The sequence below is a fragment of the Callithrix jacchus genome, chromosome 9 (genome assembly GCF_049354715.1).
Source record: "Callithrix jacchus isolate 240 chromosome 9, calJac240_pri, whole genome shotgun sequence".
NCBI lineage: Eukaryota > Metazoa > Chordata > Mammalia > Primates > Cebidae > Callithrix > Callithrix jacchus.
This window is the reverse complement of record NC_133510.1, coordinates 61,859,167-61,886,952: the sequence shown is the minus strand read 5'-3', so window position 1 is coordinate 61,886,952 and position 27,786 is coordinate 61,859,167. Positions and strand designations below refer to the sequence as shown.

The following is a 27,786-nucleotide window of genomic DNA, read 5'->3' as shown; positions in this document are numbered from 1 at the left end:
ATTTGCTTGTGTTTGCATCTTAACCGCATTTTCCTAGTACTGGCCAATCAGAGCCAATCTAGCCCTGGGCTTGACTTATTCAAACCAGAGGGAAAGCTTTATCTGTGCCTATTCAAAACAGCAAAACAAGAGCAGACTTCTAAAGGCTTCTTTTCTCTTTTAACTCCAGCTCCACGCCCTGATCTAATTGATTTTTTAAAAAGTGCACACAGCCCATCAATAATGCAGGGAAGAGGGTGGAAGGATTTGATATTTGCCATATTGTAGATATGGATGCATTATGGTGATGACAGGAGGCAGAGGTTGGAGCTGCCCTGTTAGTGCCTGTGATGTCTAGGCTGGCAAGAGCCTCCCTAAGAAGCTTCTGGTGTTTCTCAAAGGGAGGGGAAGTCTGGGAGAGAGGCCAGAATTCTATTAGGCCACAGTTTTGCTCGTTGGGGTCCTACTAGTCATACTGTAAACCAGTCGGTATTTGAGTGCCCACTGTGTGCCAGGAACCATGCTGCACTCTCAGCTTCAAGGTTCCCGGTTTGGGAGAGTCAGTGAGGAGCAGAGAAGAATCAAGACTCCATTCCCAGGGCTGGGTGCGGTGGCTCATGCCTGTAATCCCAGCACTTTTGGGAGGCGGAGGCAGGCAGACCATAGGACTGAGGTCAGGAGTTCAAGACCAGCCTGCCAAGATGGTGAAAACCATCTCTACTAAAAATACAAAAGTTAGCCTGGTGCAGTAGTCTCAGCTACTTGGGAGGCTGAGGCAGGAATATCGCTTGAACCTAGGAGGCGGAGGTTGCAGTCAGCCGAGATCACGCCACTGCACCCCAGCCTGGGCAACAAAGCAAGACTATATCTCAACAACAACAAAAAAAGACTTCATTCCATTAGAGCTTCTGGTTCATGCCCAGAAGTCAATAGGACATCAAGCATATATGCTTGCTAAGCACCTGACTGCAATAGGGTTGAACACAGCAGAATCTTGTGTAACCTTGAGGAGAAGCCCTGTGCAGCATCTGCGGCTGGCCTCCCGGCAGGTGCAACACCCCACTCAGCCTGGGGGATACAGCTGCTTCATGACCAAAGGGGTTTCAAGAAGAAAGGTGGTGCTTGCTAAGGGCCCGATGAACACCAGCAATCGGCGGCAGCTCACATTCCTGGATAGGTTTTTTAAACCCGCTTTTATTAATTAATTGTAAGTAATACAAATATTGCAAAAATATAAACAGACATTTAATGGCGTCCTACATTTCAAGTTTTTGAATACAACAAATTTATCAAACCATGAATCTGTAAGCAAGGTAGTCAGAATCCCATAGCCCAGCCACAGTGAGAAGCAGATCCCCTACCCTCCAAGTGGCATCTAGGAGGAGGAAAGCGGCATGAGATGGAACATAAGCAAAGAAGCTCACAAGGCCCAAAGAGAAGGGTCGGCCCCAGGGGCAGGCCCTATGTTAAAAGAATGGGGCAGCTGGCCTGACCGCTGGCCTCCTCTTCCCTGGCTGAATGTACATAGTTACTGGCATTTAGAAAAAAGGAGAAAAAGATCTAAACCCGTTTAGAAAAAAGGGACCCAGGGAGAACAGTGGTTAAGTAATCCACTGAGGAGCTGAAGGGGAAAATGAACTTACTTTCTCATATAGTTAGCCTGGCTAGGACACTGGGGGCCGAACAGTTTTCTGAGAGGACTTTCTTTCTAAATGAGGCCTCAAGAACAGGCAGGGGCAGCAGAATAGAATTAGCATCCATTTCCCAGGGAAAGACTGCCTTTAGACTTCCCATGCTTTTAGCACAAAGCGGCGTCTGGGCCACTGTTACCAGAGGTGAGTTTATACATTTACAAAATGCTTAAAATCTTTGGGAGGCCGGAGGGAGCTAAACAGAAGGTCTCAGGTTAACCGAAGGCAAAATTCACTCAACCTCTCTAGTAAGGGACCCATGGGCCTACAGAGTGTCCCCTCTACAATGTGCAGAGTGGAAACCCTTACCTGACCCTTTCCCAAACTGGTCCTGTGTCCAAAGCTCCCCCTATGAGAGGGACACGAACATCAGGCTTTTGATTTAGAAGCCCAATCAGAGAGACACACTGTGTCCCTGAAGAGGCACCTTAAAAGAACTGAACCTGGCAGGTAAGCAGATTCCTGGCATGGCTTGAATTGGTGCTGACCAGGCATGGTGGCCTATTGCCTCCCAAAGATGTCTCAAGTGGGAGGGGCTGATAGTGGGAAGCCCTAAAACAGAGTCCGGGATGAAGTCGCCTCCTCCCCTGCCTTGCCCTCCAAAATTGAGTCTGGCCTGATTTCCTCTGAGGAGCAAATTTTACAATCATGCCTCACCCTGACACATGGTGAAACTGGAAACCTGACAGTAAATAATGACTAGGCTGTCTCTGGTCCACATGAATGGACCCTGCCTAGGTTTGGCTGAGTTGCTTCTCTGGGGAAAGTGGGAATAGCATTGCTGTGGAGGAGCTGCAGGTGGGCAGGCAGGGTTCTGATGGGAGTGAGGCTGAGAAAGCAGGGGCTTCATGCAGACACAGCAGGGACACTCCCACCAAGCCATCCTGGGCTTTGGTCATGGGTCCCACACCATGCACTTGGAAAGCCTGTTAGGAAAGGGGGCAGCACATGCTCTTCCTCCATCTGGAAAAACATGGAGATCCAAGGGAGGGCGGAAAGGGTCCTCGCAACTCAGTCAGCTTAGAGCCTCTTATTGCTTATTTAGTCAGAAAAGCCTGGCTGGGCCCAGATGGCAGATTTGGCCAAGGGCTAAACCTTAGGGTGGGGCTTGGAAGAGAGGCTCCTCCTGCAGTACTAGGAAAGCAGCCTAGGCCAGGCCTTGGGTCCGAAGCCACAGTGGGCTGTAAGGGTCTGAGATCCTGCATTCTTTCAGGAGACGGTATTCCTGGTTAGCACGTGGGGCCCTTTTCCCTTTAGGTAGAGCAGGACCCCACAGGCACAATGCTGGGGGAAATGACCACATGAATTTTGGGGGACTCTGTTCCACTTTATCATACCAGAGAAAGACAAGGCCTTAAAACCTTGGGACAATGAGGAAAGGTGGCACCACTACGCTAAAGGAAGATGCCAGCCAGCCACTGCTCACAGCACCAAGCTGCTGCTCTACCGCCTGCTTTTCTGGAAACTCGTTCGTTCCTGAGGCTGGACCTAGGGTGTGGAAATATAAGGGATGATGGGGAGGAGTCCTGAGTGGGTGGTGTCCCTGCACTAGAAGCAGTTCACAAATGTTTTGTGATACCTGCCTCCAGGGAACACAGCGATGGGAATAGGAGCTCCCTCCCACCCTAGGAGAAGGGAGAGAACCCCACCCACCCCAGGGAGGCCACGATTAAGGCAGTGATGCTGCGGTGGGACTCCTTTTTGGGAGGCCCTTGTGCTCCCAATTACAGCAGCACTTCCTCTTGTTTTCCACCCTGGGAAAACTTCAATTTTGTGATGACTTTAAAGCATTCACTATTAAGAATCTTTGAACGCAGGAGACACCCAGAGTGCAGGTCTATGAGGGGCTCACTCCCTCCTGTTACCAGAGGCAGGAAGCAGGCGCATTAGGTTGGCACTCATTCCTCCTCAGCCCAGGAAGAGCAAGAATTCTGGCCCTTAAAAGGAAAAGCAACAGCCAGGAAGGATGAAGGCCGGAACAGACAGAGCTCGGTACAGGATGGGCCCTGGGGGAAGACACAACAGGAAAGAGCCCTGCCCAAAAAATGGGAGGGGCTGGGGCAGCTTTAGTTCTTCCCAGCCTTTGGAACACAAGTCCTTGCACTAGCAGAGAATCCCTGAAAAGCAGACTTATGGAAATGATCCCGAGCTCAGCTGATCCACAAGCCCCGGGGACACACATGTCCATGCTTTGAGGATTTGTCTTCCCTGCACCCCCAGCACCACCGACATTCATCACAGGCCCAGGACTGTAGCTTTGTCTGAAACAAAACAGGCCCAACACTGTGTTTAGAAGAGAATTTTAAAACAGAATCAAAAGAACGGAAATCAGTTATCTGTCCTCTTCTCAGGCAGGGAGAAAACCTCCTTCCCCCCAGGTTTGAGACTATGGCTAGGTGGTGAGGAAGGTAGGCTTAGCAACCCAGCCTTGGGGAGACACAGAAAAGGCCCGTCCCAGGCACTCAGCTGGACGCAAGCATAGCCTTTGGGCCACAAGCCCTGATGATGGCCACTGAGGTGCTGGTCTGGAATCAAGTCCTCATCTTCCCAGAAATGTCATCTTTTGTCTGCAGCAGCTGGCTGGAGGATTTCAGAAAGGTGCGTGCCTGGAGCACCCAAAGGCATACCTTCCTTTCTCCTTGGCATAGGCCTTACAACACTGAGGAAAGGCCATGGTTTGGCAATGGAGCCTTCAATAGTCTCCATCCTTATAGAGCTCAGTGGCTCCTAGGGTGACAGGAGAGGAGGCAAGCTCACTTGGGAAGTCTTGGTCTTTTAGCTTCTCCCCCAGTGAAACACTATATGCTGGGGCCACAGTTATGACAACACACACACACATACACACACTCTCTCTCTCTGTCACACACGCATGTTGACAACTTGGCGCAGGTAGCTCTGGGTATCGTTGTCTGGCATTTGCTCACTCGGCATCTAGGTTGTCCTAAAGCTCTTTCCAATCACTTCTCACTGTTTCTGGGCTGTATGGCGAAGTGCTCCAGCTTCCACTCTGTCACACTAATCATAAAGGCACAGTGTGGGAAAGTCCCCTACTGGGATGGCCATCGCCTGGAAGCAGGGAAGGCTAAGGGGCCCGCAGCTGCCCAAGGCTGGTGTAGACGTCCTCTGCTCCGCTCAGCTCCTCAAAGATTGGGATCAGGTTCAGCAACTCGGTGTCTGCCATGTCATCAAACCAAGACTGCACAGGCACCTGGGGCAGGGAAGATGTGGTGTCAATCTCCCAAGTGCTGCTTCCCCCTTCCTTCGCCCCAGAGCCCTAGAGGGTGGCTGGGTCTTCCCAGAGGGGTGTGCTTCTCTGGTGGAGCCCACAGTTCCACAGCCTGCTTCCTCTCCCAGTCCCAGCCATGGACACATGTCAAGAACACTCACTGCATTCTCAGGGTGGAAGATGTAAGAAGCAGGCGAGTTGTCCAGGATGAGAGTCTTCCTCAGGTCCCTCCCCAGGCGGCTGAGGTCCTTGACGTAGCAGCCCTGGTGAAACACGCAGGACTCACGGAATAGGCGGGCCCGGAACACCCCACACCGGTCCAGCAGGTCCGTCACAGGGTCGGCATACTAGGAGGAGAGAAGATGCCTAAGTTTGAATGCAGTCCTGGTCCTTCTCTGGCACCCTGGGTACCAAAAGGGAGCTGCTGGACCACCCCTGTGGCCACCACACCCACTCCTGGTTCTTCCCTCCCACCCCTAGGTACCTTGGCCAGGCTGGCAGTGAAGAGAACACATTCAAAGAGTTCCCCCATGCGTCTCAGGAACTCATCCACATAAGGCCTCTTGAGCACATACACCTGAGGAAGAGCAGAGCAGCCTGTTGGAGGTGTCCCTGTGATGAAGCTTTACAGTACTGGGTACCTTCACCAGTTACACAGAGAGCAGCAAGCAGCTCTCAACCCCTGCAGCCCAGCCTCCTGGACTACCTGGCTAGAAGCCTGTGGCCCCACAAACCCGGGGAACTGGCTGCACCCCCTCACCAGGCCTCCAATGCATCAGTGGTCCCAACCTTAACCTGGCTCAGGAAGAAGAGCATACACCATGTCCGGGAGCCGTCTGTGTTTCCAGCGGTGGACCATCAGCTGCCTCCAGAAACAAGTAATCAAGAATAGGCCTCACAGATGGAAACAGCCTATCCTGGATTACTTGAATCCAGCCACAGCCTCTATGGAAATTTTCTCTCCTTGGTTCCAGCAAGACAGTCTGTCCAGGTCACCATCACTGCCCCAGGAAGAAGTGACTTTTTCCCCTCAATGACCACAGACTAGACACTCTGCACCCCTGATTTTGTGCTTGCTCCTGCCAGCCACTCCTAATACCTGTGTCCACTTTTATCATCTTGCACATTTTGGCAAGTCCTTTGGTTACCTGACCCGTCGGTCTGAATACTATTGCTTCTGACTCCAGCCTCCAAAGGTGCTACTGGAACCATTTCCCCAAAGCTCCCTTTTCTTTTGTTTATTTACTTATTTTTTAGAGATGGGGTCTTGCTGTGAGGCCAGGCTGGTTGTGAACTCATGGGCTCAAGTGTTCCTCCTGCCTCGGCCTCCCAGAGTGGTGGGATGACAGGTGTAAGCCACGGCGCCTGACTCCCAAAGCTCCTTTACCCACATTACTCCTGAGCTCAGAGAGAGTCAGCCTGCCGTGACTCTCCTCCCAGAGCGGACCTGAATTGGCCACCAACTCACCAGACCCCTCGGAGCTCTGCAGGAACCCTCTGCTCCAGGCAGCCACAACTGCGCTTGTTAGCCTGCCATTCCTTCCACTTCCCTCCAACAGGCCCCTTCCTCATCCCAGCTATTCATCACATCCGGCATCCTTTCACCACTCTTTGCTCAAAACCTACCTTGGGCAGGTAGTGCTCCCTCATTTTAATCTCATTCTTTTAAAAATTATTCATACCCTTCCTTGTTAGCCAGGAGTTCACAGTGTATATATGCCTGTTTGAAAATATGCCTTCATCTCTTCCCCAAGGGTTTACTTAGCACATCTCTATGCCCTCAGCTAGACTGTAAAGGGCTGCTGGGCCAACTCTTTTGCTGGCAGCGGGGCCTGGCGCTGGGCCTGACAGGCCTTCTGAGCGTGCAAGTGGAGTAAATGGTCTTTCACTAGCAATGTCACATGATCCTTAACCCAGGACTGCATGGGCTGCAGGCTGGAGCCTGGTCTCATTTAGATGTGAGTGCTCTTTACTTTGAGATACACACCGAGCACTTCCTCAGGCAGAATCCAATGGAGGACCCTAGAGAAGACAGAGAAGGCTTCACAGAGGAGGAGATGTCTGGACTGGGGAGGAAGAAAGTCACTAGCTATTCACAGTGGGGGATCATGGGCAAGAGGGCATTCTAGGCAGAGGAAACGGTTACTACTGGTTTCCTTGCCTGTAACAGGCAAAGAGATATCCACTCGTAAGGAATAGAGAAATGTAATAAATCATTTAACAGTGCTGGCCATGTGAGGGGATGGTGGTTAACAAACGATAGCTATTATTATTATTAAATAAGATGTAAACTGTTCTTTTAAACAGCTTGGTTGCAAAGAGAAAACAAGGGTGACATCTGTTGGGGGATATAGGACTGAACCTCCCTAAGATGAGAAAGCCTTGAGTGTGAAAGATACCAATAAAGCAGGGAGGCTGAAGGTACAGAAAAGGGATCAACTGACGGAACCCAAGCACTGAGATGGGAGAAGGACCCCAGGACAGGTGGGGCAGAAGGCAGATACCCCACCCTCTGGACCGGGTGTGGTCTGGCCAGCAGCTCACCTGGTGAGTGGTCCCCTCTATCTCTATAGGCACTATGAAGTCAGCATTGTTGATTGGCTGGAAGGCAGAAAAGTTAATACTGTCAGCATGGCAAAGAAACATGAAGCATCCACCATACCCCTAGGTGGGTGGGGAAAAATGAGTTGTAGAGACTCTGGCCCCAACTAAGGGGTTCTCACCCTAGTTCAAGATGTGATAGCCCATTCTGGTTTTCCCTACTCCTTAGCACCCCTACTCTGACAAATTCTATCTAAATGGAGAGTGTCAGGGCCTGAGTTTCCTCATCAGACAAGCAGGGGCAAGGTCCCAAGGTGATTCAACTACTCTCTTAGGCCTGCCCCGTACAGAGCCCTGGCGGCTCTCTGTGCTACGTGGCTCAGGGGCAGATGCGGCCTGTTGGGTGTGACTGGGGATCGCAGCCCTGGTGGAACACACAGGGTTCCTACTCAACATTCTCCAGTGGGGCCTTTAGATACCTGTGACGCCAGGGTGGCCAAAATGCCAGAGGCCTGGCCTTATCCCTTCTAATCACTCTTCTACCCTCATCTTTAGGCTGCCTTACACATCTGTCGTCAGATTCACAGGAGGGCCCAAGATAAAGGTAGGAAGCTGACGCTGAGTTACCTTAAAGGAGCTGTGCACGAGGGTTTCGTCCAGGTCAATGACCACACAGATCCTTCCTTGATCTTCCTCTGTCACCTCTGGGAGCAGGCAGGTCCCTGGGATCTAAAACCAAGCCAGGTTGCTGAGATCTGCCCACCAAGAAAGCCCAATTGTACCCCTTGGCATAACTATGGGAATAGCTGGGCTGTTTGTGGAGACAGAATCGCCAACCCAGGATAGGCACCACTTAGGAGGTGGTTGTTTCCTTGGTTTCAGCCTCCCAATGGGACTATTAAGTGATCTGGACATTGGAGGTGGTGGCCAGGGATGGTGTGGGATGGACAGCAGCTGTGGGAAGAGAGCATGGAGCACCAGCTGTCCCCTAAAATCTAATGCCTTGCACACAGTAGGCCCTTAACTAATATGGGAAATAAACAGCTTCCCAGGGCAGGGAGGTAGCTGGTCAGGCACCAAGGAGGGTGGGCATCACCCTGCCCATGGAGCTGGTGGGGATCACAGGGTCCTGGCTTCTGAGTACTTACCAGGCCAGAGTCACGTACCTGGTAGAACTGGTACTGGAGACACTGAAGCAGATCTGACTGTGGAAGAAAAGAAGGTGGTCAGTGCCATCTCATCACCTTTCCCACCCCATCCAAACCCACTGCTTCTGTCTCAGGCCTGGAGGGCAACTTTCTCCCCTAGATCCAGCCACCTGGAAGCTCCTACTGTGTCAAAAGTGACTTTTCTTAGGAGTGGGACAGGAAAAGGGAAAGGCTAGAGCTTCCTTCCCACACTAAGCCTGATGAAGGCTGGAGAAGACAAGTTCTCATTAGCCACTGTCTCTCAGTTGGACAAAGTGAGGAACAGGGAACTCAAGTTAACTGATTCAGGGACACAGAGTCAGAAGCAGAACCAAAATCTGAATTCCTTACGGTGGCAAACTCTTGCTAAGTCCTTAAAATCAAGCTGCTCTGAGAACATGTTTTCTATGCCCTCCTTGGGGATTACATGGGAGAACAAGCCCTACAAAACATCAAGTAAGCCACAGTGTGGGCACCCAAAATGTGAGGGGAGGAGGAGTGCGGAGATCGGCAAACCCCCCACCCCAATTTTTGCTAATAATAGAAATGTTATGGTTTTAAGTGTTCCTTTTTTTTTTTTTCTAAAGAAAAAGTCTTGCTCTGTCACCCAGGCTGGAGTGCAGTGGTGCAATCTCGGCTCACTGCAACCTCCACCTCCTGGGTTCAAGTGATTCTCCTGCCTCAGCCTCCCAAGGAGCTGAGACTATAGGCGCATGCCACCGTGCCTCGCTAATTTTTTTTGTATTTTTGGTAGAGACGAGGTTTCATTGTGTTAGCCAGGATGGTCTCAGTCTCCTGACCTTGTGATCTACCTGCCTCAGCTTGCCAAAGTGCTGGAATTACAGGCGTCAGCCACCACGCTCGGCCCGGTTTTAAGTGTTCTTAATGAAAATTCTGAAGAAAAATTAAAATCCTGGCACTTAGATAAACAATGTGACATTTCAGTGTACTGCTTTCAAATCTGTCAGCAGACTTTTTCCCTAATGCTATATAATTACACACTCTGCCTTTTTACTTAATGTTGCAACTCAATACTTCTCCATGCTATTGAGAAGTCTGTAAAAACTGACCAGTCAGTAATACTGTCATGTTGCATTTTATTTAACCATTTCCCCCATTGCAAAATGCAGTGATTTTTCATTGATGTATGTCTTTAGCCTGGTTTTGAGAAAAAGGAAGGACAACCAGACCTCAGTGTTTCAGAGAAGTACTACTGACTTTAGGGGCAGAATAATTTTTGTTGGTTAGGGCTGGCCCCACCTGTGGAATGCAGGACATGTATAAATATCAACACATTTCCAAATGCCTTGCATGGGTACAGGAAAGAATTGCTGATAGGGGTTATTAAGAGCATGGTAGAGTTTCAATTCCCTAGTTTCCTGTAAGTTAGGTAACTTGGAAGGTAGCCTTGCATAGTAGAGAACAATAAACACAGGCTTCACAGAGATCTAGGTTCAATTCCTGACACTACTATTTATTAGCCATGAATTCTTCAGGTGCTACATAAGCCCATTATCTGCAAAGTGGGAATCCTGTGATCTCCTTACAGGGCTGCTAGCTGATCACATGAGACAATATATGCAAAGCACCTTGCATAGTTCCTGGAACCTGGAAGGATCAGAATCACAGGGGCCCTCAGAAACCACAGGGACATCTGGATGGCCCACACCGCAAAGAGGAAGCAACAGAAGGGAAATGAACTACTTATGGAAGGATGGAAGAAGGGCCCCCTCTCAGCCAGAAATCTTTGCAACCTCAGGCAAGGCTTCCTTGTCTGGTTGCCATCGTCAGCAGGGATCTCCCACTAACAGTCCTTTCCTTGCTGGGATCTCACCGCCCCAACCCAGCTACCTTAGCAATGGTGTTTGCTTCCTCCTTATACGCAGCGAGCTCAGTGGAGCAACTTGACTGGCCAACATGCTGGGCACGAAAACAGCAGAAAAGGGCCTTGAAGATGTTACGTCCACGAGGCTTCTTAGGAGAGGATTTGGAGACCAGGCCTAGAGTGGAGAGAAGGTGAGACTTTAGCTCTAGAAACGTCAGTTTCTGTCCACAGCTTCTACCGTGCCCATATAATATCTCTTCTAGTCCATAAGCTCCTCTAGGGCACACAGTATGCTCCTGGTGAACAACCATATACAGTTAACTGTGAAACATACATGTTTACTCCAGCCTTTTCTCTTTAAAGCAGGAATGTGAGGAATCCCTGCTCTCTGGCTTGAGGGACCTGAGCTACAGAGATTTGTGCTTCATTCCATGGGGGCAGACGGGACCAGGCATAGAATCCAGGTGTTCTACTCTGGCTGCAGCACACCCAAAATTAATACACAGACAAAAATCCTCCCTAATATCAATTCCCAGAAAGACCATCAGTTCTGCCCTTCGAGTTAATGAAGATGCAGTTCTGTTCTGTTCAGCATCAGCTTCCTTAGATACTGGGTCAGTGGAGGCAGAACTGACCTTTTTTGCCTAAAAACTTCAGACTAGAAACAAGAGACTAGAACTCCAGAGCAGCCCCAGCCCCAAGGAAAAAGCTACACTTTTTATTCACAGCCTTGTCTCCCTGCCTCACTCCAGCAGCTCTCTTTAAGGCCCCTCCCCACACAGATACCATGGATTAGCCCCTTGGAACACACATTCACAGCCTTGGGTTCTAGGCTGACAGCCTTGCTTTTGAACTGCAGCTGCTTAGTCCTGCCTTGATCATTTGGGGGGCAGTGGAAACAAAGTCATTTTAATAGACTTGGCAAGACAGCCCCAGAAGGGCCAAGCAGATACCAAAAAAGCTATGGGCATTACCGGATCAACTAAAAACCGACTTCAGGTATCTTTTGCAAGTTCCTTTTGCTATAGATGAACTTTTCTGACAACTGTTGAGCACAAGTGGGAAGATACGATGGGCACTGTGGCCAGGAGGTGGCGCTGCACAACCACTCACAGAATGGTCCTTGGTCACAGGTCTCTTCTCCAGAGGGTCTGCAGTATTCCAGAGCCTGAGCAAGACATGGACCTAAAGATTAAACCCAAGCCATCCCACTTTAAAGCACAGGGCAAACTACTGTGCAGGAATATGGATGCCAGAAATGCCTCTGTCTGTGGGGGAAAGAAACAAAAGCAGAATGTACCACGAAGAACAAACTGCCCTGTGTTGTTCCTTGGGAAAGGGATGAGGGGAAGAGGAAGACAATGTTTGGGGCTGCCCAGGAGCGACTCACCCAGAATGTGCACCAAGATGGCCCTTGCAGAAGTGGGATGGGAGAGCCATTTAAAATCCAGCTACTGGGCTGCCTGTACCCTCTGGAGAGGAATAGGGAAAGATCGAACTATTACCTGGGACCAAGGGTGAGAAAATGGCCTTTATAGAGCAGTTGGACAAGTGCAGTCAGCATCACCCCTAGAACAACAAACTCAGCTCTGCCTCAACAGAAAGGCAGAGGACTTCCTGCTGGTACTGGCTCAGCCTCCCCTATTGGCAGGTCCAGAGCCTATATGTGCTCTCTCTCTTTCCTCCCTGGGTTAGGCCAGATTCCTTAACATTGGTATGGCCATTGGAAACCTTTTAGAAAATGACTGGGCCTTTCCAGCAATTAGCCTAAAAACCTGGACGTCACTTTCAAGTTCCTGGCTCTGAAAGAGGAACCAAGATTTCTAGGGCAGGGATTTTGTCAAGAAGTTGTGCTAGGGACATCGCCAGAGCCCTTTATCAAGGAGAAAAAATTCAGAGCAGAGCCCAGCACTCAAAGAGACCAGGATAAGCTGGGCATGGTGGCTCATACAGGAGGATTCCTCAAGTCCAGAAGTTTAAGACCAGCCTGGGCAACATAGCAAGACCTCATCTCAAATTTAAAAAGAAAAGACAGGCCAGGCGTGGTGGTTCATATGTGTAATCTCAGCACTTTGGGAGGCCCAGGCAGGTGGCCCACCTGAGGTCAGGACTTTGAGACCAGCTGGCCAACATGGCAAAAACCCATCTCTACTAAAAATACAAAAATTAGCCATGCGTGGTGGTGCACACCTGTAGTCCCAGCTACTCAGGAGGCTGAAGCAGAAGAATCCTTGAACCTAGGAGGCAGAAGTTTCAGTAAGCCAAGATTAGTCCACTGCTCTCCAGCCTGGGCAACAGGGCGAGACTCTGGCTTAGACAAAAAAAAAAAAAAAAAAAAGACAGCAAGACAGAGGTTCCTTGGACTCTCTCTCCCTATTTCTATGCTGAAGTTGGAGGGAAAGGACAGCTTCCCCGCTGCCTGTATGGCTCACGTTAAATTCTAAGCCCGGGGACTCAGGGCAGATACTGACCCAAAGCTCCAAGACCAAAGCTGAATCATCGCTTTTCCCTTTGGTTTATGGTTTCTTCATACAGAACCACAATCAGAGGCTTAACCCGGGCACAGAGCCTTTTTTAAAGGGCCACACACCCTGGGCTTTTCCTGAAGAGAGGCCCTCAGGAATGCGCTCAGCATCTTAGTGACAGACACCGTGAAGGCTGAGTAATCCTGAGGTGGGGGGAAAGGGGCAGCTGGCTGCGGCATGGTAAGGCCTGGCTTGTGCCCACTGCAGGGAGCACAACAGGCAGAAGTGCCTCAGTCCTAGACAAGGAGGGAGCTTGGACTCTGCAGGGGATGAGGGCCTTCTCAAAAACACAATGTGGCTGGCAGCCCTAGGCCTCTGAGTCCACAAATGCCTTGACCTTGGGGGCAGGAGCCTGAAGCAGAGTACTCCAGACCTACAACAGCAAGGACAATACCTCAGGCGCCCTCATTCCCCACTCCCCTGATGGGGCCCTGCTTCCCCACACCCTTTTCCAGGCTGGCTGTCCTCCTTACCTTTCCAAATACTATGCCAGAGAATGCATCAGCCTTCCCCAGCATGGCTGCCTCCCAGTGCACTCATCAGCCTCCATGACTCTCTGCGTATCAGGTGCTCAGTAACTTTGTCTGGCTGGGTGAATGACTCCAGGGGCCTCCAGGGCCTGTCACATCTACTGAACTAGGACCTGGGGAAGCCTCCACTAGTTTGTAATAGCCCAGAAGAGTTAGATAGAGAAGCCTCCTTTATGTGAGAGGAAGTTGAGGGCTGAGGGAGCTGGACCCCTGAGGCAAGTCACTGAGTCTTTCTAGGCCACTGCCATGTTTATGGAGCATCAGGGATGTGCCTGTGTTAGACACCTGACATCATTACCTCATTAAACCTTGCTTATTAACACTTTGGTACTAGTTCCCCATTTTACAGAAGGGAAACTACAGCACAGAGAGGTTAAGTAACCTGGGTCATGGTCATGCAGGCAGTATGACAGCAGAGCCAGGATTCAAACCCAGATCTGCCTGAACCCAGAGTCCAGGCTCTTAACCATTACTCTGTATAGGGTCTCTGACAGTTCAGGGACATCATACACATTTACTGATGCAACAGATGAAAAGTGTAGGGGACTCTCGAGGTACCTTATTGAAAACATTTTTCTGAGACAAGAGTCTCATTCTATTGCCCAGGCTGAAGTGAAGTGGTGTGATCATGGCTCACTGCAGCCTCGATGTCCCAGGCTCAAGCAATCCTCCTACCTTAGCCTCCCAAGTAACTAGGACTACAGTCTTCTTGGGAAATTTTGCTCTCCTCCTCTCTAGGATGAGCTGGTAAAAGACCAGTTTGGGGGTCTAGCCCCCGCCCCTTACCCCATGTTTTCTTGGGCATGCCATCAAAGTCGCAAGGGGTGAAATGGGCAAGGCCCTGGGATTCCACTCCAGGGAATCCCCCCACCCCTGCCTGCACCTGCTCTGACCGGCAGATGCCTCTGGGAGATCAAGATGACAATGGGGGAGAGGAGGAGGGTGGGGATGGAGCCAGGAGCTTTGGTCCAAGACCTGCATTGTTCCTTGGGTTTAAGGGTGAGGGAGCCTGTGTTCAGAGCGGGATCTGAAACTTGTGTCAAAGAGCCTTTCACATGGCTCCTTTCAGCCAGCACTCAGCATTGTGTCCCTGACAGCCAGGTGCAGGCCACCCCCTACCCCTCTGTGTGCGATGGGGAGGGCACAGCATGCATTTCCAGGAGAGGAACACTGGGGACAAGAGGATTTAAGGCCCACAGAGATTTCCTTCTTTTAAAAAAAGAAAGAAAAATAAAAAAAAGTCAGGTTGCGGTGGCTCACGCCTGCAATCCCAGCACTTTGGGAGGCTGAGGCAGGGGGATCACCTGAGGTCCAGAGTTCGAGACCAGCCAACCAACATGGAGAAACCCCATCTCTACTAAAAAATACAAAATTAGCCGGGCGTGGTGGCGCATGCCTGCAATCCCAGCTCCTTGGGAAGCTGAAGCAGGAGATGTGCTTGAACCCAGGAGGCGGAGGTTGTGGTAAGCTGAAGACTGAGCCACTGTACTCTAGTCTGGGCAGCAAGTGCGAAACTCTGTCTCAAAAAAAAAAAAATTGAGAGGGGGTCTCACTATGTTGCCCAGGCTGGTCTCGAACTCCGGACCTCAGGTGATCCACCCACCTCAGCCCTCCAAAGTCCTACGATTACAGGCGTGAGCCTCCACGCCTGGCTGCCATAGAAAATTCAATGCACATGGTTTCCCCAACCAGGGAGGGGAAGATGCCATGCAGCCCCACAACCAAAGCTCTCCCTCCTTCATTCCCTGCTACCCTCCGTGGATACCCAGCCCTGCTCTCCTGCCTAGACACAGATGTGCTTCTGCTTTCCCTGCTCCAAACATTTTGTTTGGGGCTAGATGTCTGAGAGGACCAGCACAGACCCAACGAGGGAACCAACTCTGGCTTAAGAAGAAAGTGGGCAGGTGGCTGAAGACAGGGAAGCCAGGCCAGCCCTCCAGCTCACTGCTGCAAGGCTTCCTACTGAGGCAGGGTATGAGAACAAGAGGGGAGGTGAGGAGTATGCCTCCACTGAGGATCATCAGGGTTGGGGTCCAGGCTCTGCCAGTTACGACTCAGCCACACAGCCTCTTGGAGCCTTAGTTTCCTCATCCATAAATTGGGATAACAGCAAGCCCTCACTCAGGACTGAAAGGATAAACGAAGTCAGAGAGTAAGGCATTGCACAAACTCTAAAGCTAAAAGCTGTGCTTGTTTTAATTAATTATCCAAGGGGAGATGAGCACTAATTGGCAACATCATGGGCCTCATTCCAGGAGGCCAGCAACAGATCAGGAGTCCTCCAACCAGCATCACATGGATGAAGCCCAAGAAGAGAAGATGAGGGAAAGCTGCCTGACAGCTCTGATCATAAGCAGGTTTCAGAAAGTCAAAACAACCCCTATACCTTCTCCCCAGTCCACTATGAAATTTGTTTTCCAGCTCACAAACTTCCTGACTGGTATTCTGTGAAACATGACAAGTAAGACTGTTTCGCTTGAGACAAAAATCATCCTCTCCCCTGGTATTCACCCCCACCACCCCCAAGAAGCACCAGATTAGACACTATTTGCCTCTGCCTCTTAAGAAGGGTATGCATGGGCCGGGGGGCAGTGGCTCAAGCCTGTAATCCTAGCACTTTGGGAGGCCGAGGCAGGTGGATCACAAGAGCCTAGGAGTTCGAGACCAGCCTGAGCAGGATGGCGAAATCTTGTTCTCCAAAAAAAAAATTAGCTAGGCGCACCTGTATTCCTAACTTGGTAAGCTGAAGTGGGAGAATCACCTGAGCCTGGGAGTTCGAGGCTGCAGTGAGCCATGATGTCACCACTGCACTCAGCCTGGATGACAGTGAGACCCTTTCTCAAAAATAAAAAAACAGTGTGTGCATGTATAAACACGTGTACACGTGTACACGTGCACACATACAAATGAAGACCAGAGTGACCAGGACAACACTATTTTTAATCTTCTGAAGGTCAAGTCCAGATATCACTTTTGTCAACAACACAGCTTTCTGTCCCAGCAAAGAAACTCCTCGCACATCCGCCTGGGACTAGCAGAATGTAACCTCTGAGGCTATCTGATTTTAACAAGCCCATTCATGTAGAAAGTTGCTTTCTTTCTTGGTTCATCCCCAGAAGTACTTCCTTCCCCACCCTCCCATCCTCCACAGCAAAGAACTTAGCCTGGCTATCACTACAAAATGGCCCCTCTGAGGGGCCTCCTTCCTCTCAGCTATTGGAGGAAGGAGAGTATTTGGAGCATTTCCGGCCCTTCTTGGCCAGCTGCCTGGACCCTGCAGCCAAGACACATTTGACTGGGACTCCCCCATGGAGAGAAGTCCTCCTAGGTCCTCTGCAAGAGGCATCTGTGCCTTGGCTGCAGACAGGCTCTAAAGTGCCAGGTGGGCGGAAGAGCTCCTGGGACCAGCAGGTGAGTCGGCGGGGAACAAAAGAGGTGAGATGCCTAGACAGCCCCCACACACCAAAGACTGCAAACAGTGGGGAGGGTGTACTGCTTTCACAGCGCTGACCACTGACACTGTTCTCTTCAGCTAACAAGCAAGGCAGGGCTGGACCCAGCTTAGCACCAGCTCCCAGAGTTCCAAAAAGTAGCTGTGAACTGTGAGTCTAACTGCAGGGACATTTTTTTAAAGAGCAATTTTATACTTTGGGAGGCTGAGGCAGGTGGATCACCTGACGTCAGGAGTTCAAGACCAGAATGGCCAACAAGGTGAAACCCCATCTCTACTAATAAGGCAAAACTTAGCCGGGTGTGGTAGTGAGTGCCTGTAATCCCAGCTACTCTGGAGACTGAAGCAGAATTGCTTGAACTCGAGAGGTGGAGGTTATAGTGAGCTGAGATCACACCATTGCACTCTAGCCTGGTAAACAGAGCGAAACTCTCTCTAAAATAAAATAAAATAAGAATGCATTTTTGCCATGCTGTTTGGCTCACCCCAGCATGTTCTATGCTGCAACCTGCAACTGGGCAGACCTACCTAAGCCAGTGTCTCCATTTAGTTCCCTTTCCCTCGGCAGGAGGGCTCCCTACATGGCTGTCTCTTCTTTCAGACCTGAGTCCTTAGTGCCACCTGTGGGGCGAGGGTCACAGGTCACACACTTTCTTGTTTCCTGCCTTTCCTCTGCACCCTTCAGCAATCTGGTCTCTGACCTCAGCAAGGGAGGTCAAAGGACTCAGTTTTTTGAGCAGGGGATTTCTGGCAACTTCTAAAGTATGCTGATTTCATAATCAGCCTCTAAAGGAGTTACTGCCAAAACACCCTCCTGGGCAGCTCCAACATACTTTAAAAACGTGCTGGATTGGGGCCAGGCACGGTGGCTCACACCTATAATCCCAGCACTTTGGGAGGCCGAGGTGGGTGGATCGCGAGGTCAAGAGATCGAGACCATCCTGGTCAACAAAGTGAAACCCCGTCTCTACTAAAAATACAAAAATTAGCTGGGCATGGTGGTGCGCACCTGTAGTCCTAGCTACTCGGCAGGCTGAGGCAGGAGAATTGCTTGAACCCAGAAGACGGAGGTTGCGGTGAGCCAAGATCGTGCCATTGCACTCCGGTCTGGGTAACAAGAGCGTAACTCCATCTCAAAAAAAAAAGACATGCTGCATTGGGGTGGGCCTCCAGAAGTAGTAGGTCCTGGACCAGAGACAAAGGAGGCATTTCCTCATAGACACGGCAGCTGCAGGCTCAGCCCTAGAAGCCCCACTCTTGGGGGATGTCAGGAAGTGATCTGATGGCCCACAGGACAGCAGGGGGAAAGCCTGAGAAGCCATCCAAAAAAACTTAAAGGGCTGGATCCTGTCCCTGCCTCAGCAGGAGGCCCTGCCCTATGGAGCACCAGCCAGAGCAAAGGTATCATTGTAACGGACTGGAAACCAATCTTGCCCCCCTGAAGCGAACCCTCCTTCCCCTTAAGAAGGTGTAGAACTAGCCCTTGTGGGAGGGACTACTCTTAGTGGCTGTTTCAAGCTCCTGCCTTGGTGCCGTGCCCTTGACTCCCAGAATGCTTGGAAATAGTTGAAGCCTAAAAAGAATCCAGTGCTTCTTTCCTTCCAGGAATGTAAGCCTGCTTTAGGCTGACACAAACGTGAGATGGAGAAAGCCGTGAGGACACAGGACAAAGCAAGGGTATCTGCTCTGGCCAGGGAATAACACAGTGGTGACACAAGGCTTGTGTTCAAATCCAGGCTCTGCCATGTGTAAGGTATGGAGCCATGGGCCTCGGTTTCTTCATCTGTAAAATCGGAAGACTACCTATTTCTCAAAGTGTCAGAGTTACAAGGAGCTTAGGGAGTGTCCAGGTCCTAATAAAAGGTAAGTGTCAACTGCTACTCATTAAGTGCACAGCACTTTCACATTCCTACCTCAGTCTCCATTTCAAAATGTTCACACTAAAGGGACCACAGAGATTTCTTCTAACTCATTTCAGAGGTAGTAGCGGGGCCAAACCGGAAATAACCTTTTCCGGGACTCCACAAAAAACAATCAGTTGCACACACACACAGACACACTCATTGAGGTTGGCCAACCAGTTCCTGCTTTATGTGGCTGACCTCTGCAGAAGAACTGGAAGGAGTCTGCCAGGAAGACACCCATCTCCAGGGACATTCACCTGCTCTTCCCACACACCTCAGCTTCACCTAGGACCAGCCAAGCTGTACAGGTGAGTTAACCTGGGAAAGCACTCATCTGCAAGTCAGGAAACCCAGCTCTGGCTCCAGTTCAGCTTCTCAACAGTTCTGTGGTCTTGCTAGGGCACAACTCTCTGGGGTTCAGTTTCCTCATATGCCAATCTGGAAAGGTTTCCTCTGTATGGTCCCTTAAAAGGTGGCTTCATCTGAAGCATGAACTCAAAGGCACTCTAGAAAGTGAAATGCTGGCTGGGCGCAGTGGCTCACGCCTGTAATCCAAGCACTTTGGACGCCAAGGCGGGTGGATCACCTGAGGTCGGGAGTTCAAGACCAGCCTGACCACCATGGTGAAACCCCGTCTTAAAAGAAAAAAAAGTGAAATGCCAGCCAATGCAAAAGAGAGGCTGCTGCGAGTTAAGGTCTGACTTTGGATGGGTCTGGCTGACACTTGCTGTGTACCCTTGGGCAAAGTCCTTCCCTCTCCCTGTGAAGGTTTTCCTTATCTGTTAAGTGAGGTTAATTCCTCTTATTGGAAAGGAAAAGTTGTCAGGAGAACTAAGTGAGATACTAGATGTAAAATGCTAGGAATAGTACCTTGCCTATGGCAAGCACTCCATAAATACTGGCTGTAACCAGTACTGGGTAAACAAGTATCATTACTCTGTCCATTTAGCTTTAGGACTCCCTTGGAAGAGCCACAGATCTTTAACAAACAGCAAAAATGGACCACCAAGAGGAATTTTCCTGCTCAGGGCGAAACAGGCAGTTAGGGCCACTGCTGTGCCTACCTGGCTCTTCTCCAGGGGCACCTGTCAGAACCACAAGGAGCTTGGAATACATGTGTGCCTGGCCCACCTGCCCATGCGCTGATTCAGTAGATTCCAGGTAGGGGGGTCTGTATTTTTAGCAAGTGTCACAGGAGATTCTGATGTGTGTCCCTGGCTGAAAGCCAACATCTAAAGGTTGCCAGGGTCTCTGAATAACCCTTCCAGGGCTAGAAGGCAATTCAGCCAAAGTCTGAATTGCCTCTCTCCACCATACCTGATTGGCTCAGTATTTCTGCAAGCCTTGGAGGAGTCAGGCCCAGGGTCTGGTTTTCTTCTCTTTCTCATAGGGGTAGTTGTTCTATGTGACATGAGTCAGAAAACCTGGATCTGCTGTCTCTACCTGCAGGCCCCTGTTCCCGTGAAAGAGGGGTCCTAGCTCTATTCCACTGTGGGAACAGAAGAGCTGGGATCTACTATCCAGGAAACAGGCAATTTGAGCCTTTCCATGAGTCTGCTTAGCTCTCACTAGGATTGGGGCTGTATTTGTTACCTGTGAACAGTGTGGGTTAGGAAGAACAAATTTAACAGGATGGAAAAAGCTGTGGCAAGAAATAAAAGATGGTACAGAATAAAAAGAGAGTAAGAGCCAAGTCTGATTTGGGGGGATGGGGTGGGAAAAGGACTAGAGCACCTAGGAGGGAAAAGGAAATGTTAGATCCACTCAGAGATCAGGTTCAAGGTTATATCCTAGAACTGCTAACATAAAACAGGGCATACATAACTTTTGCCTAGAGGGAGGCTGTGGTGCTCACTGGAGTACCCTGTGATAACAGATCCTGGCTCAGGCATTCTCAGACCTGAAGGGCTGGGCATTTTGCCAGAAAAAGAAACTCCATTCTATTTGGTCTCTGGTCCAGAGATGCTTTCAGTTTTAAGAAGTCAACTTCTCCACTTTAATTTCTAGTCATTTCTTCATAAGATTTGCATGTTAATGCACTCATCTGCATCCCAGTTGAGAACTACTCCTCCATTTCAGAAGAGAGGGAAATCTGTCATGGCCACACCCAATCCCACATCCCCAAGACAAGCGAGTTAATTCCAGGCTTCCCCGAGCTAGCCAGACTAAGACAAGGTGAAAAGCAGATCAATGCCGCTTTTGCACTTTCTCAATGTTGTACCCCAAAACCACCTCAGCAAACAAATAGCTGAAGAACATCTATTTCTCTTCAAACTCCATTTTCTTTTTCCCCTCTTGCTATTGAAATTACCTAAAAGAAACCTGAGTCTCTGAGTTCATTAACTCTCAAAGCAAGCAAACAGTAAGGGAATGTAGCATACAGTTGTCTTGAATATTCATTATATCCATATCTGAGAACCTCTAAGGCAGTTTAGACTTCAGACTCAAGGGCACATGCCTGGCCTCCTCCCACCCTCAGATACCCAGGCACCAGACAGAATGGCAAAAGCCCCAAAGCCCAGGCAGCTAAAATCACATCCCAAGTCACACTGGCACAAAGAAGGGGTCTGTGCAGCAGGGCTGTTTGTAAGCCTCAGAAGTTGATCCTTCCAGAAGGCCCAAGCCCCTACAGTCAGTGTCCCCTCTGACCCCCAGCCACCTGTCTTGAACAATAAAACCCACAAGACTACGTGCTGTTTACACTGTGTCCTCGGGGGAATGGAGGAAGGCGAAGAGAGTAGTCTCACTATATAAAAAAGGACATTAATATTTATCAAGCACCTACTAAGGACCAGGTATTATAGAAGGGTAGACATCATTATTACTCTTTTATAGATAAGGTACTCAGAATGCTAAAGTGATTTGTCAAGCCTCATTGTAAATAGGAAAAGAAGAGACTTGAACCCACGCCTGAAGCAATTTTGCTTCAGAAACTGCTCTGAAATAACAATAAAAACTTTAGCCACTATCCCTGACCTTGTTCCCACTTCATCCAATCCAAGAACCAAACTTCCTTTGATGGGAAGAAAAGACAATACCCCAAATTACCCAAAAGCTAGCAGAAAAAAAAAAAAAAAAACTGGAGAAGAAAGAGAAAGGAAAGAGAAGCTAGGTACTGAGTATGTACACATATACACACACTCCCGGATATACTTACATAGTCTTTCTTTCCCATACTTCCTTACAAACACTTTAATTCTCCAGAGTTAGGTTGGGAGCATCAATTCACCTTGGCTAGAAATGTGACTTCTATAGTATTTGACCATTTTAACAAGATCCATGATAAGGGATTTGGAAGGTCTCACTGAGAGAGAGGATGAAATGGCACCTCTCAGCTACCCAGTTTCTTTAAGACCTCTATGGTTGAGAAGAGAGGACAAAGGAACACCCCCACCTCTGCCATCCCCTGAGGGATTTTTCACAGAAATTCCAGTGCTGCTTAGTGGAAAGCTCTGCAAGTCAACTGCAAACACCCCGGCCCCAGATGTTAGGCATTTACAAACTTTGTTGCTGAGTTATCAGCACTCCTTTGGGATTTTGGGGGCAGGAGCAAACACAAGCTTCAGTCACCATGCAGGCTCCAATCCCTACCCCAAGATGGGGGGGGTAAAACTCCAAAGGAGATGCAGGAGAGAGCCTCAGCAGTCACTGTGAGAGCACAAAGAGGCCAAGACCCAGGGTAGGCAAAGGAAGGTGAGAGGCAGGAGCAGGGCAGGAGGAGACAGCTATAAACACAAAGGCTTCCCACCCACCTCCCATACAGTGAGCTATGGAAGGAAGCTCTAGCAATGTTCATGTCTAAGCTTTCCAAGTTAAAGGCTTAGCTGTATCTACAGTCATAGGTGTCTAAACAACTTTTTGAGGGAATAAGCCACAATTTCTCCCTTATGTGGATAACAAAAGAGCTTGCCATCCTGAAAACTTGCCACATCCTAACTTTCAGGGATGGTCAGTCTTGGAAGAATCCTTGCAATTAACTATCAGAACCTGTCCAGTTCTGCATGTGAGAAGGTAATCCAAGGCATCCTTGAGAGGAAGGGGCATCAGGATTCATGGACAACCAAAACATCTGATTCCTCCAAGAAGCGTGTGGGTCACTGAGAGGGCCACAAGAGGCTGCCTCCACCAGGTCTCATTTCACGTTGGGAGGTTACAGGGTGGGTCTTGTTTCCTTGGCTTTTCCCCATCAAATCCCAAAGCCAAGGTTACAACCTCTTAGCAATAGGGTGACAATCTCATATAGAGCTGCAATAAATGGCCATTCTTGCCAAGCTGATATTAACATTTCTTTTTTTCTTTTTGATGTTACACACAATCCTGTCCTTGCTGTAACAGAAAGCCATTTTACCCATCTGTCTGGGAAGATGATCCAATTTTGGTGCTTTTATCATCAATGCTTTCAGCAACTTTGTTCTACTTCCCCTACTGTAATTACTTTTGAATCATCAACACACCCAGCCAGCCTTAAACCTCAGAGAACAGAATGTTAAAAGAGAAAAAAAAAATCTGCAATGGCAAGTAACTTCACTGAAAAGCTGCCCAAGCTAGGAGCCATTTGTTTCTCTCCCGAAATTTACTTATATTAATAAACTGCCTCACACTCCTTCTTCCCCTTTTTTCCAAAGGCAAGCAGGGCATGGAGATGGGATGTTGTAGAGAGGAGGGAGTGGGGAGGAAGAACTCCAAAAGGAGCTAATTAAAACATCTGCTTCCCCAGTCCCCCAGCTTTTATTTTTTGTTTTGTTTTAAAGATGTACCTTCTGTTTGTAAATGATGTGGGACTCAAAAAGTTGGCTTAGTGGTTGCTGGGTGCCTAAGCAGCCCAGCAAGAAAGCATGGACTTCTCTGGAATACAATCAAATTACAAGGACAGGGCGCCCCCAGCACAGTACCTCATGCCTGTAATCCCAGGACTTTGGGAGGCCCTTTGGGAGGCCAAGGGGGGCTGATCACCTCAGGAGTTGAGAACAGCGGGAGCAACATGACGAAACTGCATCTCTACTAAAAGTACAAAAAAGAATTAGCTGCCTGTGGTGGCGCACACCTGTAATCCTAGCTACTCGGGAGGCTGAGGCAGAAGAATTGCTTGAATCCGGGAGGTGGAGGTTGCAGTGAGCTGAGATCGTGCCACTGCACTCCAACCTGGGTGACAGAGTGAGACTCCAGCTTACTTAAAAAAAAATAAGAAAAGAAAATTACATGGGGAGGGAGAGACCCAGCGGCTGCTGGCTTGAAAATTCAAGGGCTAAGTCTTGGAGGACAAACCACACACAGAAAAAAGGAGAAATATTAACTCCAAGAAAACCCAACACCAGCAACTTAACACTGTCAAGCCAGCTGCTTTGCTTTCTGCTGTTCTCTATTCTGTGGCCTGCCATTCACCCTGGTGGATGAAACTTACAGCTCTGATTTATAAGATGCCCCTGCGCAGTCCAGCTTTCCCCCACTCCTGGCGTGGCCCCATGATGCCCAAGGCACCCTCCCGAGCCCCTGCAAGAGAGGAGGACCTAGTGGGGAAGCACAGGGTTCCTCCCCATGCTCATCACCACTGCCACTGCCCCCTCTTGAATCCTTCCCCTCCGGCTAGCTGTTAGGGTCTTTTCCTGGGATGAGGTTGGGAAAGGAGTGGGAAGAGTCAGGAGTGAGCTATAAACACAAGCAGCCTCCCTCCCTTTTTCAGCCATCAGCACAGCTGGGCAGCCAGTAGAGGCGGTGAAGTTGCTGCCTGGGTCACAGCCTGGTTACTGATGCAGCCAAGAGAGCAGAAATCATGGCAACACCGAGGTCAGGGAGGCCGGAGCCTGGGGGCGGGGGGGCGGGGTGGGGGGAGGTGTTGGGATCTGAGTGGGCAAGGCTCATCCTTCCTCAGGGCAGGCTTATTTAAAGCCCAGCCAGTGATGCAAGAGAAACACATTGCCCCCTCCCCCAACCCCCCCCCAGTTCCTCTCGTTCCACTGAATTTGGGAGGCTGATACCACCAACTCAGCGGCTTTGCCCCTAAGGAAGTTGGGGGAGCTCCTTGGAACGTGAACCCCAGGAAGAAGTGACCTGCTGACGAACGTTGCCAAACAGGGAGACGTGGGACACACAAGGAGCCGAAGCTGGCCGCCCACCAGGCTCTAGGCCTCAATGTGTTCAACTGCAGCGCCGGCCCTCGAGCTCTGTGGAGGAGGGGCGGGAGCGCTCGGAATTCGGCCCCAGGAGCCAGCTCCCGCCCCAGCCTCCAGGGCCAGGTGGCCTGGGTCCGGGAGCTCTGCCGAGAAACGCCACACTCGTCCTTACACCCCGCCGAAATGCTGCCCGCTATTTTGGACACATTCCTCAAGGCCAGAAGAAGAACGTGGCGGAGAAGGAAAGAGTTTCGAGTCCCCCACTGAGACCAAACTAAGAGGTTCCACCCTCGAGCCCCAGGTTTTTCCCGCCCCGGGAGAGACCTCGAACTCGGCCTCACCCTTGCGAGCCCCCTCTCACCTCCACCTGACACTCTAGCGGCCGGGGGTCCCCAGCCGCTGCCCACAGAGAACTCGCACTTTTTCGCTGCGCGATTCAGAGCCACGCCGGGTCTAATGCCATCCGGCGAATTATGTAACCAGGGACACCGCTCCTGGGCTAAACAAACGCCGCTGTGTGTGTGCAGCGGCGGCCCCGGGGGAGCGCACCGGGCAGGGAGGGGCCCTGGCGGGCCTCGGGGTCGGGCTTGTTTGCTCAGCGAAACTGGCAAGAGGCAGCCGGGCGAGAGCCCGGCGCCGCCGAGGTCCCCAGCCCCGCGCTGAGCCGGGGACCCGCCACGTCTGGTCTGCCAGGGCCCGGGCCCCTCCTCCACCGCGACCGCCCCCGCCTCCAAGGGGTGAACTTGGTCCCAAGTCCCGCCGGACGCCGTCACCGCCAGCTAGCTGCCGCAGCGACCTCAGGCTTGGGGGGCCTGGAAGTGCTTGACTCCAGTCCCGGCTCCGTTCCAGCTGGGGGCCCCTCCGTCCCCTTCCTAACCCCTCCCCGCGATCCCGGGGCAGCCGCTCGCGGCGGCGAGGGAAAGTGACGACCCCACCCCCCAACTCCGGAGGAGCAGACGCGGAATGGCAGTGCTTCGAGAGCGACCCTCTCAGCCCCGGGGGGAGGGGTTGCGGGACAGGGTGACAGCTGCGCCCATGACGCCCCTACCCCTCGGGCGCCAGGTTCCCGGGCCCCATGCAGCCCCCACGGAGGTCTGCCAACCGGGGTGCGGGGGCAGATGGACCGGAGAGGTCCAGTCGGAATCGCTGGCTCTGAGCCCGGGAGGTCAAGGGCCGAGACCTGGGTTCGGGGCTGTGTTAGCCCCCTCCGCGCCCGGGGGCGACGCAAAGTTTTGGGAAGTTGCTGCCCCTACCTTGCTTGGTGAGCACCAGGGCGTCTTCCCTCCGCGCCTGGGTGATGATGGAGCCGTGTTCCATCTAACAATCCCGCGGGCCCGGGCTGGCTGGGCGGGAGGACCGGCGGGCGCGCGGGCTGGGCTGGGCTGGGGGGCCTGGGCGGGGGCCCGCTCCGGCTCCCGATACTCCGACTTCCACAGCTGTTCACATCCCCCCTCTCGTTTCCTCCCCGGGCCGGGAAGGGAGGCGGCCTGTACGGAGGGCGGGCGGCCCGGGCAGCGGCTCCCCCGGGTGCCCCCGGCCCCGATTCCCCGGCGGCAGCTCCGGGTTCCTCAGTTTGGGTCCAACATGGAGAATCCGGAGCGAAAACAAGAGGAGGAAATGGGACACGGGGCGGTTTCCAGGCTCCCCCCTCCCCTCCGTACTCCAGATAAACAACCCGCGGCTGCAGCGCCCACCCCCGCGCGCCTCGGGGCTCTGGACTCGGCCTCTTCACGGCCCCGTTGGAGCTTCCTGCTCCGGGGCTGCGACCTAGGCCCCGGGACCCTCCACCTGTGAGCCGCCGGGCCTGCGGACAGTCCCGAGCTTTGCTATTTTATTTCGGAAACAGCGAATCACTAAGGGGGGTGGGGTGGCGGGCGGGCAGGCTGGCGGGGGAGACTTGAAACCGCTCCGGTGCTCCGATTGGCTCTCTTGGAGGAAAGGGGCGTGGCCCCTCCTTACTATGCGGTGAGAGGACCTAACAACATTCCAGGCGCCACGGCCACGCCCCCGGGCCACTCCCCCCTTCGCCAGACTGCGGCCTCCCTGTCTCCTCGGCCACACCCCCTTCCGAACTGTTTAAAAGGCCACTCACTCCAAAGCTCACGTTTCCGTGCTCTGTGCTGGGGTGTCCTTGTCTTGTTGGCTGTACTCGCGGAAGGCGGAAAGGTTCCGCCCTTGGGGGGTGACCTGGGCCATCCGCCAAGCCTAAGGCAACTCCAGCCGGGGATGGGGCGGATCGGAAGTTACCTTACTCACTGCTTAATCCTCGAATCAAGGACCTACCAAGTCACATAAAAGTATAACCTTCGAGGCCGGGCGCGGTGGCTCACGCCTGTAATCCCAGCATTTTGGGAGGCTGAGGCGGTGGATCACGAGGTCAGGAGTTCAAGACCAGCCTGACCAAGATGGTGAAACCCCGTCTCTACTGAAGATACAAAAAAATTAGCTCCGCGTGGTGGCGAGCACCTGCAGTCCCAGCTAGTTGGGAGGCTGAGACAGGAAAATCGCTTTAACTTGGTAGGTGGAGGTTGCAGTGAGCCAAGATCGCTCCACCACTGCACTCCACTCCACCCTGGGCGACAGAGCGAGACTCCGTCTAAAAAAAAAAAAAAAAAGTACAGCCTTCGAATCCTGCGTGTGGGCAGACGTAGGACCCCAGAGAGTAAGAACCGGAACTGACCTGGGGACAGTGTCCCTCCCACGCTGAAAATGAGACCTGAGGTGCTGGGCTTTCCTTACAGCCATGGACTTATTTCTGTTTAGGCTGTCCCACCTCCTCTCCCTCTCTCTGCCCCCATAGTCCCATCTTTCTTTAGA

General features: G+C 51.3%; 1 protein-coding gene across 2 annotated transcripts; it reads right to left on the bottom strand.

Annotated features, from left to right (window-relative positions):
• Positions 1-1,153: 1,153 nt before the first annotated feature.
• On the bottom strand, positions 1,154-26,575 carry CTDSP2 (CTD small phosphatase 2). Of its 2 annotated transcripts, none has more exons than XM_009004125.5 (8): positions 26,223-26,575; positions 10,476-10,624; positions 8,586-8,642; positions 8,065-8,166; positions 7,441-7,497; positions 5,381-5,473; positions 5,058-5,243; positions 1,154-4,878 (listed from the first exon to the last, which is right to left on the bottom strand). In XM_009004125.5, exons 1-8 carry the CDS (start codon positions 26,284-26,286, stop codon positions 4,753-4,755), a joined length of 834 nt encoding a protein of 277 aa, XP_009002373.1. In that variant the 5' UTR covers positions 26,287-26,575; the 3' UTR covers positions 1,154-4,752. The 2 variants fall into 2 exon arrangements, with proteins under 2 accessions (XP_009002373.1, XP_002752719.1); XM_002752673.7 differs by having other exon boundaries at positions 8,604-8,642.
• Between the last annotated feature and the right edge of the window lie 1,211 nt (positions 26,576-27,786).